The sequence below is a fragment of the Rattus rattus genome, chromosome 17, assembly GCF_011064425.1.
Source record: "Rattus rattus isolate New Zealand chromosome 17, Rrattus_CSIRO_v1, whole genome shotgun sequence".
NCBI lineage: Eukaryota > Metazoa > Chordata > Mammalia > Rodentia > Muridae > Rattus > Rattus rattus.
Genome location: NC_046170.1, coordinates 25,097,871 through 25,110,951, shown reverse-complemented (window position 1 = coordinate 25,110,951; position 13,081 = coordinate 25,097,871). Strand labels below are relative to the sequence as shown.

The 13,081-nt window shown below is 51.7% G+C and overlaps 2 protein-coding genes across 2 annotated transcripts in view; one reads left to right on the top strand and one right to left on the bottom strand.

Moving 5' to 3' along the window:
* The window catches only part of Kctd19 (potassium channel tetramerization domain containing 19), a 31,992-nt gene extending 29,191 nt beyond the window's left edge, over positions 1-2,801 (top strand). Inside the window, exons 13-16 of the mRNA XM_032888151.1 lie at positions 305-496; positions 650-804; positions 990-1,091; positions 2,547-2,801. Coding sequence (XP_032744042.1) covers positions 305-496; positions 650-804; positions 990-1,091; positions 2,547-2,660 — 563 coding nt within the window. The 3' untranslated portion in view covers positions 2,661-2,801. The remainder of the gene's footprint in view (positions 1-304; positions 497-649; positions 805-989; positions 1,092-2,546) is intronic.
* A 68-nt stretch (positions 2,802-2,869) lies between these two features.
* Plekhg4 (pleckstrin homology and RhoGEF domain containing G4) lies at positions 2,870-11,813 on the bottom strand. The gene is made up of 23 exons (XM_032888150.1): positions 11,770-11,813; positions 10,741-10,914; positions 9,775-10,166; positions 9,524-9,619; positions 9,328-9,451; positions 9,140-9,233; positions 8,986-9,060; positions 8,789-8,905; positions 8,522-8,620; positions 8,285-8,433; positions 7,992-8,130; positions 7,779-7,895; positions 7,200-7,382; positions 6,462-6,964; positions 6,147-6,393; positions 5,454-5,543; positions 5,153-5,374; positions 4,897-5,067; positions 4,636-4,813; positions 4,142-4,258; positions 3,782-4,018; positions 3,579-3,698; positions 2,870-2,880 (listed from the first exon to the last, which is right to left on the bottom strand). Exons 1-23 carry the CDS (start codon positions 11,811-11,813, stop codon positions 2,870-2,872), a joined length of 3,699 nt encoding a protein of 1,232 aa, XP_032744041.1.
* Between the last annotated feature and the right edge of the window lie 1,268 nt (positions 11,814-13,081).

Here is a 13,081-nt window from a genome sequence, read left to right as displayed (position 1 = left end):
GTCACGCTTTAGGATGACATCATATTTCTCCAGAGTAGAAAACGGCTGCCCAGAAAGGTCTTCTCACTTAGTTTTATAGCTTCCAAGTCTTCCACTGGGTTTTTTGCTTGTCATATTTCATGCTAGTCCTAACTTAAAGATTCTTAGAGTTCTGAAACTTAGGATTGGACTTGCAACAGTGCCAGGACAATGAAGGTGAGGTCAGGGTACTCCTTCCAAAAAGTGGGAGGATGTACTGATCTGTCACCAGGAAACTCCTCTCTGTTTGCATTAAGCCTAGAAAACCCCTTCTTTCTTTTCACAGAAAACCCTGCTCCTGAGCAGCCCCTGCCTAATGTTAATGGGACAGACAACCCAGGGGCCATCCTCAAAGTGACGCACCCCCCTGTGGTGGGGAGTGACGGCTCGTGCATGTTCTTTGAAGACAGCATTATCTACACCACCCAAATGGATAACATCAAGCATACACCGCTCACAGCTAGCCCCCAACCTCGAGGTGAGGTTTTGCTTGTGCAGATGCAGAGACCACACCCAGGGTATTAAGGGTAAATGTCCCTAGAGAGCTCTACACTTCTCCCTGCCCTATGCTTATCTCTAAGGCCTTAGCTGTGGGCAGCTTTAGCCATGACTACAACTTTCTTCTTCACAGAAGTGACTTTCCTGAGCTTCTCTCTGTCCTGGGAAGAGATGTTTTATGCACAGAAATGTCACCGCTTCCTGACTGACATCATCTTGGATTCCATCAGGCAAAAGGATCCCAAAGCCATCACAGCCAAGGTGGTGTCCCTGGCCTACCGGCTATGGGTATGTATGACAGGCCTTGGGGTAACCCTCCTTCTCCGCATATCCTTTTGCCCCTTGTGATAAATTGAATAAAACAAGATGAGGGGAAGAAGCCAGGGACAGAAGAGTAGCTGAAAAGGCAGGGATAAGAGTGCAGAATCTGAGAGAGGATCATGGCCCTGCCTGACTATAGGCTCTTTTGGTAGACGCTGAACATCAGCCCCAAGCAGTTTGTGGTGGATTTGCTGGCCATCACTGGCTTCAAGGATGACCGGCACACTCAGGAGCGTCTGTACAGCTGGGTAGAGGTGAGGCTCACCTGCCCTGTACAGGGTATGGCAACTCTGGGACTAACTACATGGATACTGTTGGGCCAGGCCAGTGCTGTCATCTAGAAAGCCAGCCAGCTAAATCAGTGGTCCCTGGTCCCATGGAGGTAGATGGCTGAAATTAACCAATCAAGACTAGTCAAAAAGCAACATTTAGGCCTATTTTTATAGTTTTCCTCTAAAGACCATGACACCAACTATGCCTTCACCACTAACAACCCTGGTCATACTTGGAAAGCACTCAAACACATCAAATGGAATTAGGCCTTTACAGCTGGTAATAGCTAGTTCCCCTACTTAGCGATGATGTCACCATATTTTCTTATACTTAAGTTCTTCTACAGCATTTTTTTTAGGATTTACTTTCATTTTATATGCATGGGCATTTTGCCTCTATGAATGTTTGCACACCATGTGCATACAGTACCCTCAGAGGCCAGAAGAGAGTGTTAGACCCTTGGGAACAGAGTTACAGAAAGTTGTTAGCCACCATGTAGATGCTGGAAGCCAAACCCAGGTTCTCTGCTAAAACAGCAAGCACTCTTAACCATAGAGCCATCTTCCCAGTATACTTTCCCTAAAGTATTTTCTGAAAACATTTTTGAGGGGTTTCAAGGGTTTTCTTGGTAGGGGGAGGTGAGATAGCATCTCCCTAGGTATCCCTGGCTGTCCTAGAACTCACTATTACTGGCCTCAAACTCACAGAGATCTATTTGCCTCTGCCTCTCAGTGCTAGAACTAAAGGCCTATACTACCATATTGAAAAAACATTTTTGTAAAGAAAAAAAATGTTCAATAAGGGCAAAAGAATGGTTAGAATGCGTAAGAAATTTTCCCCAATTTATTTTGGTTTTGCTGTACAGGGGATTGAACCCTGAGCATCATGCAACCTGGCAAGTACTCGTATCCCAGCTCCTCCCTTTGAAAGGTTGAGGTGCAGTGTAGCTAAGCTGCCCACTCTGGACTTGAACTCATTTTGTAGACCAATTAAGACTTTACTTTTATTTTTCTTTCCTGATTGTCAAGAACAATTTTGGCATTCTGTGTCATTTAGCAAACTTCTCAGTAGCCTGATCTTTTGTAGTCTATTTTGTAGTCAAGTACATGACAATATCTTTGACCTTAAACACACTACTGTTACCAAATTCCTGTTAGCTCTAGCTTGTGCATTATCTATAAGGTAAAGTCAGCATCCATGGCTAGAGAGTGGATTTGAGCATCAGGAAGAACATTTTTTAATGGTCATTGTGCTCGGTTCTCTGCTATCCAGAGCCCTGTGAGATGCTTTAATGCAGAAACTGAGCCCTAGAGTACCAGAGATCCCTATAATAAGGCTCTCTTTCTTTCCCTCCCTGATAAGGGAACCACCTCATATGGAGCTAGAATGGGTGACTGGCCTAGAAATCAGGGATAAAGATAGGCCTTTCCTTGCAGCTCACACTGCCTTTCGCCAGAAAATATGGCCGTTGCGTGGACCTGCTCATCCAGAGGGGACTGTCTAGGTCTGTCTCTTACTCAGTCCTGGGCAAGTATTTACAAGAGGGCTAGAGTACCCAGAAATGTTAGTCCCACAGACAATCACCACAGACCAGTTGCCCAAGGCTCATTTTCTGTGGAAACCCCCAGAATGCACATCCCCAGCCAATGATAATCACTTTATTTTTTATTATAAACAAATAAAAAAGTAAATCACAAGACAAATGCCTAGACTCCTTCTCTGAGAAAACAGTCACTGCCAGTGAAACCAGTAAACAACTCTAACTGAAAACTGTTCAAAAAGCATCAAGTCAAAATGACCAAGGTGGCCCAGAAAACACGAGGTTGGAGATGGGTGCCAAAGAATTCAAGTATAAGGGGGCTGATAGGGGCAGGCTAGACCCTGTGTTTGGAGAAATTAGCATTATTCAAGGGTTGAGGAGCAGCTGCTGAGAATCCACTTGTATCCTTCATGACTTCTGAGAGCTCTATAATACTCTACCAGCCTGGAGTTTGGAAATACTCCCCTTCTGCCCCATCATATCCTTAACTTACAATTGGGGTGGTAGCTGGAGATGGGACAGAAAGTCCTGGGAGCTTCAAATCAAGGTGCTTATCCAGTCTCTGCAGCCAGATGCCCTTGGAGAAGCCCGACATCAGAAAGGGTAATCAACAAGGATATTCCTATTAGGTATGAGTGGTGGGGGATGAGATGGCCCAGGAGCCAGCCATGCTCTGGTCAGGGCAGACTCAGAGGCGTGGAATTCCATGGAGTGACTGAGTGATGTTCATCTTCAAGCCAGACTCACACCTAGGCCAAGTCAAGCAAAGTCAGTGTTTTACCTCCCTCCTCTCTGGTTCTAGGGGTGGACATGGAATCCTCTAGGGAACAGCTCCAACCCACCCATGTCCAACTCCCCTAAAGAAAAAGCAGCCATAGCCCAGGGTGGGTTAGGGAAGGGCTGGTGGGCATAAGGCAAAAGACGGTACTCACACAGGACAAGTCTTCAAGGCCTCGGCCCATGGTCTGACCCGACACACAGCTGCTGTCAGAACCACTAGAGCCACTGGCTGATGGGCACTGGGATGAGACCTCTGAGTCCTCAGGAGCTAAGGAGGGAAAGTGGGTGAACTGTTAGCAGGGGAGACCCAGAGCTACGCCATGCCTCCCGCCTGAGTAAGCCCACACATACTCAAAGAAGGCTGGCTGCCCAAGTCCACCTCAGTATCTAGTGATGCTTCCTCTGGGAAGTTGGGTGGATGCAAGGACCAGTGAACACCCAGAAGAGCTGGATCTCTGTACAGGTGCAGATTGAGAGACCCCAGAACAGAGCAAGAGGCACGGTCTCCAGGTAGGGAGGCCAAGGCACCCAGATAAGGGTTGTCATAGTCAAATGGGGCCACAGCAATGGAGGCCCTAGAGCGAACATCTGTATAAGAAAGAGGGACAGATCAGAGCCCAGTCTGGCCTGAGGCAGCCAGGGAGCACAGGCCAGCAGTGATAAAGGGCCCTGTTGCCTCCTCACTCCCACCCTCTGTAGGATGCCTACTACCTCGTCTTTTCAGCACATAGTTGATGTTGCGGTCACTGATAGCCTCCTCGCTGGGGGCAATGTCCCAGAAGGCTTTGTTCCCCACACCCATGGATGCCATCTCAGCCATGCGCACCTCTGAGTAAATAAAAAATAAGGCATAAGTGAGGCTCCCCGAGATGTATGTACCTAATGAGTTTTTCCTATATACACATAACCCAGAAATTAACCACTCTATACCGTGATCCTTTCTGGTGCCAGAATCCTCCCCCTCTAACCACCCCACAGAAAGGTATCACGATGTCCCTTTTAGGGCATAAGAGCTCTAGTATTGAGAGGAAAAGTTATGTCCTTCCCCTGCACTGTCTTCTGCTGCTGCGCCTCCATTCTTCCCAAGCTAACCCAACCCAGTCTCTGGCAGGATGCTCTCTAGGGAGTATGTGAGGCCCTTAACCCTTCTCAGGCTCCTGGGTGTCAAGGCTCCATGTATTTTGGGGCTTTGTATAAGGACTCACCCTTGTTGTGGACAGCCTGCCTCCAGAGGAGACGGGAGATATCAGCTGTCCAGGCTTGTTTGGTGGCCACATCGGAAGCCTGAAGCACAAACAGGTCCCTGGCCTTGCGACGTCGGAACCAGATCTCAAAGCGCAGTTTACTTTCCCCACAGCACTCTGTGAGGCCGAGGTCTGCCATCTACATGGCCAGTAGAAAGGAGTGTGGTGAGGCATGGGGGGGCGGGGGGGCTGGAGGCAGAGGTCAAAGTCATGGAGACTTACTTTGAAGGAACGCTTGTAGGTGAATATGTCAACACCTGCAGGCCCACGGCGAGGTTTGCTGAAGAGCAGCAGCTCCTCAAACAGGAAAACGCGACGACAGGACTTGTGGTGCCCAGCCCGCACTGTGAACTCATCTTGTCGTACCAACTGCCCCTGCTCCTTGAGGTTAACCTGCAAAGTTGAAGCCCTTAGATGGCCAGTTGTCCCACGCCCTTCTAAATCCTCGGTGCTTCCCCACATGGCCCAGGTGACTCACGTCACAGCCCTGAATGGCATCCATGGCTAGCAGGTCATTGCCATGTCTCAGCTGGAAATGCACAAGGCTCTGGGCTGCCTGAAGGGCACCCAGCTCTTGGGCTGGACCCCCACAGGCCCTTGCCAGCTCCTGCAGCAGTAAGGCATACTTGCTCATGCGCTGGATGGGCTTTAGCAGGTAGGAAGCCAAGTCCAGGTGGTCTCCCAGGGCCTGCTGCTTCTCCTGCCATCAGTGAGGAGATAAAAGTGGTTTTGGAGGATGCCCACCAAGCCTCACTCGTCCTACCGTCTCAGGCTCCTACCTTGAAGAAGGTGTGGCCATAGTTGCTCATCAGGGCATCAGACCGAGGTTTATTCTTGCTGTAGAGTGCATACATTCCAAACTGCACCCTCTGGAAGGATACACAACTCAGCCCAGGTGCCAGGAGACTGATTTCCAGAAAACCCCCCACCTCTTAGCTTAAGATGCCAATGCTGATCTGCCCTACTCCTGCAGATCCCACTTTGAAGGATGAGCCAGCACGAAGCAATGCTGTGTCAGAGTTGTCCAGGCTGCACAGCCAGCCTCCACATCCAGCTCTGCCCCTCCCAGGGTTCTGGGACCTTGACTTAGTGTTCACTATACCTGGCCATTCTCATGATGTCCATGAAGCCTCTTCTGGGGGCACAACTCACTCTCTACTCGTCCTTTGGTCTCTACTCAAACATCCTCACTTTTAAACTGGGAACCCAGCCCCAAATGTAATTCACAGAAAATATTCCTGTTTAATTCCATCCTAAGTGTAATCTAGAATGATCTTTTTTATTTGTACATCTATCCTACAGAACTTAAAATCCACTAAGAGGTAGACATTTTTGTGGGCTCATTCACAGCTGTACCTAGTAGTGGTTTGCTTGCCCCCACAGCACTCAGTGTGGCACAGCACTCTGTGCACGGAGCCTAACACTAAGTAGATGTCCAAATCTCTAGGGCTTGTCTGGCCTATGGAACTTACGTGGCGCAGGAAGGCATGAGCCACTCGAGGCGGGTGCCGGGTGCAAGCCTCTAGCTCACGCAGGAAGAAATGGAAGTGGAAATCCCGAAGCTTTTCAAGGTTGCCAAAGAGGTGTGCACGCTGGCCACGGAGGCCCTGGGGCACATCGGACCGATCTAACTCAGGGAAGTAGTTCTGTATGGTGTAGTCAAGGGCCCGAACATACTCACGCTCTGTGGCCACCATCTCCGCCAATACTAGCTGTAGCCTATGAGGTAGGTGGAGTCAGAACCCAAGACCATCCACAGACCTCCCTGCCCTGCCTTCCGTCTATACCTGTTGGGGCTCCTGAAGTCAGAACTGCCTGACAGAGGCACAGAAGGAGATGACCTGGGCCGGATGCCTCCTCTGGCCTCAGGTCTGTGGCAGCCAGTAACAGTGGCTGCCCAGAGGCCACGATTGGAAGCATCTCCAAGATGCTTCCCCAGATTCTGATCAAAGCTGTAGGATTTCCTCAGTGGAGGGATGGTGGGTATGGCAGGAGCCCGCCTGACATACAAAGTAGCTGTGCTCTTCATTGATTGTGGCTTCAGTGCAGCCTCACGCTTCTGATCCAGAGCCAGCCAGGTGTCCTGGCACTGTGCCCAGGCCCAGCGACATTCCTGGCGAATGCCTTCTGAGCCTAGGCCTGTAGCCAGAGCCCACATTTTCCGGAAGTGGGCAGGAGGCAAGTCAGGGTGTTTGCTCCAGTGCAGCTGCAGTCGCTGCAGTACAACCTCTGGGGTCTCCTGCTCCAGCTCTGTCAGCACCCGCTGCCCTTCCTCCATCCATGTTAAGGCCTGCAACACCAAGGCCACACACACACAGACATAAAAGCAGGACCCCAGCAAGCCTGAAGTGCCTTCTGTTATGCTCCCTTGTCCCACCCACTGGCTGGTCTGAGGACATCGATCCCAGACTACAACCCAGAAGTTGAACTTGGGATCACACTGAAAGCAAGATCACACTTGAGCAAGCCAAGCAGAGTTAGGGGTGGAGCTTGGGCAAAGCCAGGATAGGGACCTCCTCAGCCACCTGCTTAAAGAACTGAAACAGCTTCTCAGCATCTGCCAACCGCTGGCGCCGCTGGGCCAAAGCTCTGGAAAATTCTGTCAGCTGGGATCTCAGGGCCAGAAAGCGCTTTCCAGTGGGCCCCAGTTCAGCAGCCTCCCAGCCAACCAGTGGCTGCAGTAACTTCTCCCCTTGCTTGACCTGTTCCTGGAGAGACAAACTAGACTCAGCTGGTGATCAGCGCAGACTCAGATCTGGCATCTATACAACATCTCTTATGTAGTCCTGGTACAGCAATCCTCCTGCCTCTGCTTCTGGAGCGCTGGGACTAACAGCATGCATCACACACCTGACTTTCTGCCACATTAAGTTCTGAACATACTATTTCCCTAATTCTTTTTTGCCTTACTGACCCTAAATTATACTTCCATGCTGCTTCTTTCCAGAGTCCTTGTCTGTGTGTGCAAAGACATCTATGAACCCTTTATTACAACTGATCTCTGCTGAGGTAACCTCCAAGAGAGAGATTGTTTGCCTTCACTCAAGCCACAGTCCTAGACCCCTGGCCCAGTCCCCGCACAACAAGTAAATAACCAAACCTACCTGGGCAACCAGGTCCAGCTCTTGAAAAGGGCCCTGGGCCTGGAGTAGCATGTCCAGTGAGGGCTCCCCTGGTTCCTCCAGCCCTGGCCAGCCCACCTCCTGTAGCCACACTTCAATCTGGAGGACACAAGCAGAAGGATGCAAAGGCAGCTGCTATGGTTGGAGTGACTGCCGAGACCAAGGACAGGAGGCAGCCTGGACGGCAGCTTCTACCTGGCACAGCACACCCTCCTGGGCTTCCAGGGCTTGGAGGAGCTCTAGGGCCCGGATTCGCTGGTTGCTCTTCAGGGTTAGCTGATGCAACAGTTCATCCACTTGACCATACAACTCATCAGCCTTGTCTACTGCAGACCTGTGAAAAGCACAGTCTTGTCCTGTGCTCCGACAGTCCCATTTCTCCACTCTGGGACTCAAATCTAGCATGTGCTGAGTTAGCCAGTTGAGTGCTTAACACAAATGCAGGCAGCTGAGCTGGGGTAAGTTCTGATAGCTGGGCTTGTAGTTACCTGTAATCGGGGCTCAGGGCCACCTGTGGCATCCCTTGCTTCAACCATGCGAGCTCCAGGCTTCCCTGACTTTGTAACCATGACAACTGTGGTGAATCTAATACCTGCTGCATGAGGGACTGTGCCTGCTGTAGCAGCTCACCAACTTCCTATAATTGAGAGTAGCAGGCATTGGTTGACAAGGGAGAGAAAAGGGAAGTCAAGGGACACTCAAGGAGATTTGGCAGGGACACTCACTCCAGACTCCAAGGGTTGCCGCATAGCCTTCATACTGTCAATGACGCCCTGAAGCAGGGCACAAGCCACCTGACAAGTCTGCTGTAGGGTTTCCAGACGCTGTGAGCGGATAGAAGCATGAACGATGTGCGGGCTGCTCCCAGCCTCTAGGATTCCAGACCCCCCGCAGCCAGTTTCATCCTATTCAAGCTGACCCAGGAAAGGCTCCCCAACAGGTCCGGGTTACCTGTATAACCGTAACCTTCCACCCCCGCCTGGTACACTAACCATCCGGAAATCCAGCCAGGCTTGGTGGCAGTAAGACAGGCATCCTCCTAGTGAAGTAGGCAACTCCATGTTAGGAATGTGGGTGAGTAGGCTCTGATGAGAAGCCAGCTGCTTGGCCTGCAGACGAAGGCGCTATGATGCAGGAATATGTGGGCAAAGACATCCCTACTTCTATCCTAGCCAACCTGGCTCGGTACCTGGAGCCCCACGGGCATGTCCTCTGGCATCTTCCCAACCAGCAGCAGTTGCTGTACAGACCCTGGGGATGCTTCCTGCAAGGAAATCAAGTTCAGCCCTACCCCTTGACCATATAGAAAACAAACAGGAAGGGAGCCACAACCCTCTACTCACTTGTAGTTGGCTGAGGCCCCAGGTGAGGGCAGAGCTCGGTGGGCAGATTCGGGCATCCACTAGTACGGTCAGTCCCAGAGCCTGCACTTCAGGCCTAAACGGTGAGTTTTGTTTTAGTACCCGATTCACGGATCACAGTACTTCATGGCCCAGGCTCAGCACCCCCCCCCCAAGTTTCTCCCTCAAACCTGGGGATGCCTCGTAGGTAGAGCAGAAGACTCAGCAGCTCATGGCTATTACACTTGGGATGAAGCCAAGCTGGGCTGTGGGCACACAAAAGTAGCACTGCTCGGCCTTCTATGTCCCGTGTCCCTGTGGAGAGGAGAGAATGAATCCTGGCCTTACCAGGCCACTTCCTCCACCTCATCAGTCCTCCTAAACTACCTGGGAGGGCAGCCATGCCACTGGCCAGTAGCTCCCAGGTGAGATCTCGAGCTAGGAGGCAGTCAGCAGGCCTAGGGAAGCTGGATCCACTAGGGACTTGAGAAGAGAGATGGGTCTAAATGTGACCATTTGTCCAGAGACACCCTCCACGGGCTAGAGCGTCAGGCTGAATAGGGTCAGAAACCTCCCAACCCTCAACACCCACCTCCAGATAGCCCCAATCCCTCCCCAGATTTCCCAGTCTCCCTTACCTGCCTCCGGTAGCTTTGAGGACATCTCCAATAAAGGGCTAAAGCCAGCTGGCAGCGCTCTGCCTGGCTCTGGGTCCCCTATCAATCCTCCCCCTCGATGGTCATTCTCACCCTGTGTCAGGTTGAGGTGAGAGGAGCCAGGACACAAACAGTTTTCCATTTCAGAGAAGGCTGGCTCCTCTGACTGGGCTTGGGGGGCTCCTAATATGCTCCTCTGGTTGCCCCCTGACCTATCTGCAGCGCTTTGATCTGAAAGTGATTGAGGCTCCTTGGATAAGAAATCTCCTTGTAGCCCTATGCCTTGGGTTGCCCCTACTGCTGGTCTTGAAAGTCTTGGGTCCATAGCCTGTATCTGGTGAGCAGGTTCCTCCTCCTTCCCGGTGTTCCTGAAACTGTACACAACAAACCTCCTCCCATCTGCAGCATGGCCCTGGTAGTCTAGGGAGACAACCCCACACTCAAGAGGCCCATCCATCACTCCCTGGTAAGAGTGGGCCTGCTCTGGACAAATAGGTAACGGGTTAGGCCTTGATGTAAAAGGAGACTTCAGCTTATCCAGGAACTGGTTTGAAGATGGTGGGGCAAGACTCTGCGGGCAGGTAAGCCGGGAACACTAGGCAGTAGGAAGTGCTAGGCTGGGTACCGAGTCCCCGGACGCATGGCTGCTAAAGTAGTCCAGCCTGGTGAGGGAAGATACAGAGTCTCCTTTGGGCCTAAGGCCGGCTTACACTTCCATGAGCCTCTACGGGGTGGCCCTATGTTCAGGCACACCTTCACCCCAGGCTTAGCAGACTCCCGCGCCGCTCTGCGCTCCAGCCCAACCTGCCAGGACCTGGCCTAGGTGCCTGTACCCGTGCTCCCGGCCCCTCACGGGTCACCCGCACACTCACACCCCTGGGACGCGCTGTAGGGAACTCTGAAGCCAGAAGACTACAGAGCCCTCGAACTAACGAAGAACAAACGCACCACAGCCTCAACGATGGATACCGCGAGGCCGCCCAGAATCCAAGGGCGCCACCTTCTGGTGGCTCGAAGGGCCGCAAGGCCGCTGTGGACGCGGCGCCCTCTAGGGTCTGGAGGACCGAATCACAGGCTCGTCCGGAAGGCGCCGCTCTGACAGCAGGAGGATGCAGAAGAGAGCTGGGGACAACGCCTACCGCCACCTACCCTGTGCATCCCGGCCCGCGGGCGGGTGGTCTCCTATGCTCAGCGCCTTGGAGACTTGGCGGGCCCTCCCTCAACTTCTCATTCTGCCGATCCCGGCAACTCTCATTCCACTGTGCTCACTGCCTGACCTGCTCCGAGTTGAAACTGTCTGAAAGGGTGAGTGAACCGCAGCACTGCCAGATGGAAAGAAGGCTTAAGAACAAAGCAACGAACGCCCTTGTGGGAGGAGGGCAAGGCTCCGCACCAGCCCCTTAATGGGACAAGAGAATACTTGCCCAGCTTCCCTGTACAAGATGAGGACCACTCAGCGCTCGTGATCCCCAGATCTGGCCCCCCAAAAGACATGCAAGTCCATGATTAGGGGCGGTGTCCAGAGAGACTCCCTAAGCCCAGGCAGCTGCTTGTGGATAATTTTCGCGCATAGTGAGGAGCACTTCTCTGTAGCCTGACTCTCTGTTTCAGGTTCCCAGGCCACCCAACCACAAAACAAATTGGATGGGCTGTGAGGTGTAACTCAGTGGCAGAGCCCTTGCCTGACTTGTATGAGCCCCCAGGTTTAATTAATAAAACAAATAAACAAACAACAAAAAGACAAAGAAATAAACAAGAAATAAATTGAGAAATCCCACAACTTGTTGAACGGGAAGGTGGAGAGGGTAGCTATGTCTCAGGGTAGGAATTGACCCAAGCCTGACGAAATTTGTAAGGCTCAAAGCCTCCATCTCATTGGATGCCCTGAATTCTCTTTCCCTAATCACAGAAAAGTGTGGCTAAGAAAGCTGGTGCCCTGGAGCCAGAGACCAGCTGGGACCTAGTTCCATCACTCACCTGTTATGGGGTGCTCCGGGGACCTTTTTCTCTTTGCACCTCATCTTCCTCTCCTGTAAGACAAGAAAGTCATTCTTTTCTCCTGGGATTGCCAGATGGATTAGGGAAGACCTGATCTATCAGACATCTGTGCTCCTGTTTCACCCTTAATTGGGGGATCTTGAACTGGTGAAAGACACTGGGGTAGCTGGTAGATCCTACTGGCTCTCAGCTCTGAGGTTTGAAGTTCTTTTGGAGTAAGTGGGCCTGGCCTAGCACTCTTTTGAATTTGTGGGAAGATCATAAGAAAAAGGTTAGCCATGCAATCAGAAAAAGACACGTAACCCCCACACCATGACCTTGGTCCCTGGGAGGAGAGGACACTGGACATACTACCTTCCCTGGCTCTAAGGCAGGCCTTTCCTCCATGAATCTAGGTATCAGCTGCAGTTGTAGTAGAAGCAACAGGCGTCTCCACCCATCTCCAACTCTACGGCAGATTCTGAAGAAAAGCAAGGGTCTAGGATGGCCTTGGACTTGTCCTTCTCCAGCCCCAGCTCCAGTCTGTCATTCCTCCTTCCTCTAGCTTCAGTGAGCATCAGGTCCAGTCTTGGCTTCTGTCCTTGGTTCTTGTCCCAGGCCACCCCCACTGAGTCATTGCCTCTCCCTCCCTCCCTCCTGCTTCCGAGGCTCACCTCCACCCACTAGACAGGCCCCCGGGAGCTGTAAGAAGATGGGCCTCCTGGGAGGTACATAACTCTTCCCAGTGATGAAGCAAATAAGAGACCTCAGGCCTCAGGCCCTAACTGACCCAGGCCCTCTGAACACAGCAGGCAGTTAGAGGAGGGCACACGTGCTGAGACAGAGGCAGGACTAGGCTGTGGTTTTCTCATTCCACACAGAATGTGCCCTGTAAGCAAACAGACTAAATGTTGTCCATTTTGATATTCTAACTCTGTATGTCAGGCTTGGCACAGAATAAATATTTAGGGGTATCTAAGACTAGTTACACTGCCCCTCCTCCTCTGGGCTCCTCATGTCTGGGTCACATGGAAACCACAGTTAAAGAAAGTGACAGATTCAGACAAAAGAGGCAGAGAGCTGTAAGGCACCCAAATCTGGGATGGGAAAGACAGACATCAACAGGGACAGACACTGGTCTAGCGCAGGATATTGGGGGACTAGGCCTAGAGCCAGCCTGGGGTTGGCTGACCACAGCGGGCTTTCAGGGCTGAGCTTGCAAATCTAAACAGTGACTCAGAGAGGCCATCTCTGGTTCTGCTGGTTGCTGAATCTACTCACAGGAAGTCTTTTCCACTGAGATCTTAGAATG

Excerpts from the sequence above, each read along its gene's own strand:
- Plekhg4 (XM_032888150.1), bottom strand. The coding sequence starts at position 11,813 with ATGAGGTGCAAAGAGAAAAAGGTCCCCGGAGCACCCCATAACAG. Across the intron at positions 10,167-10,740 it reads TATCCATCGTTGAGGCTGTG|TTTCAGGAACACCGGGAAGG; the intron begins GTGCGTTTGTTC and ends TGTTGTGTACAG. Across the intron at positions 7,383-7,778 it reads AGCTGGACCTGGTTGCCCAG|GAACAGGTCAAGCAAGGGGA; the intron begins GTAGGTTTGGTT and ends TTGTCTCTCCAG.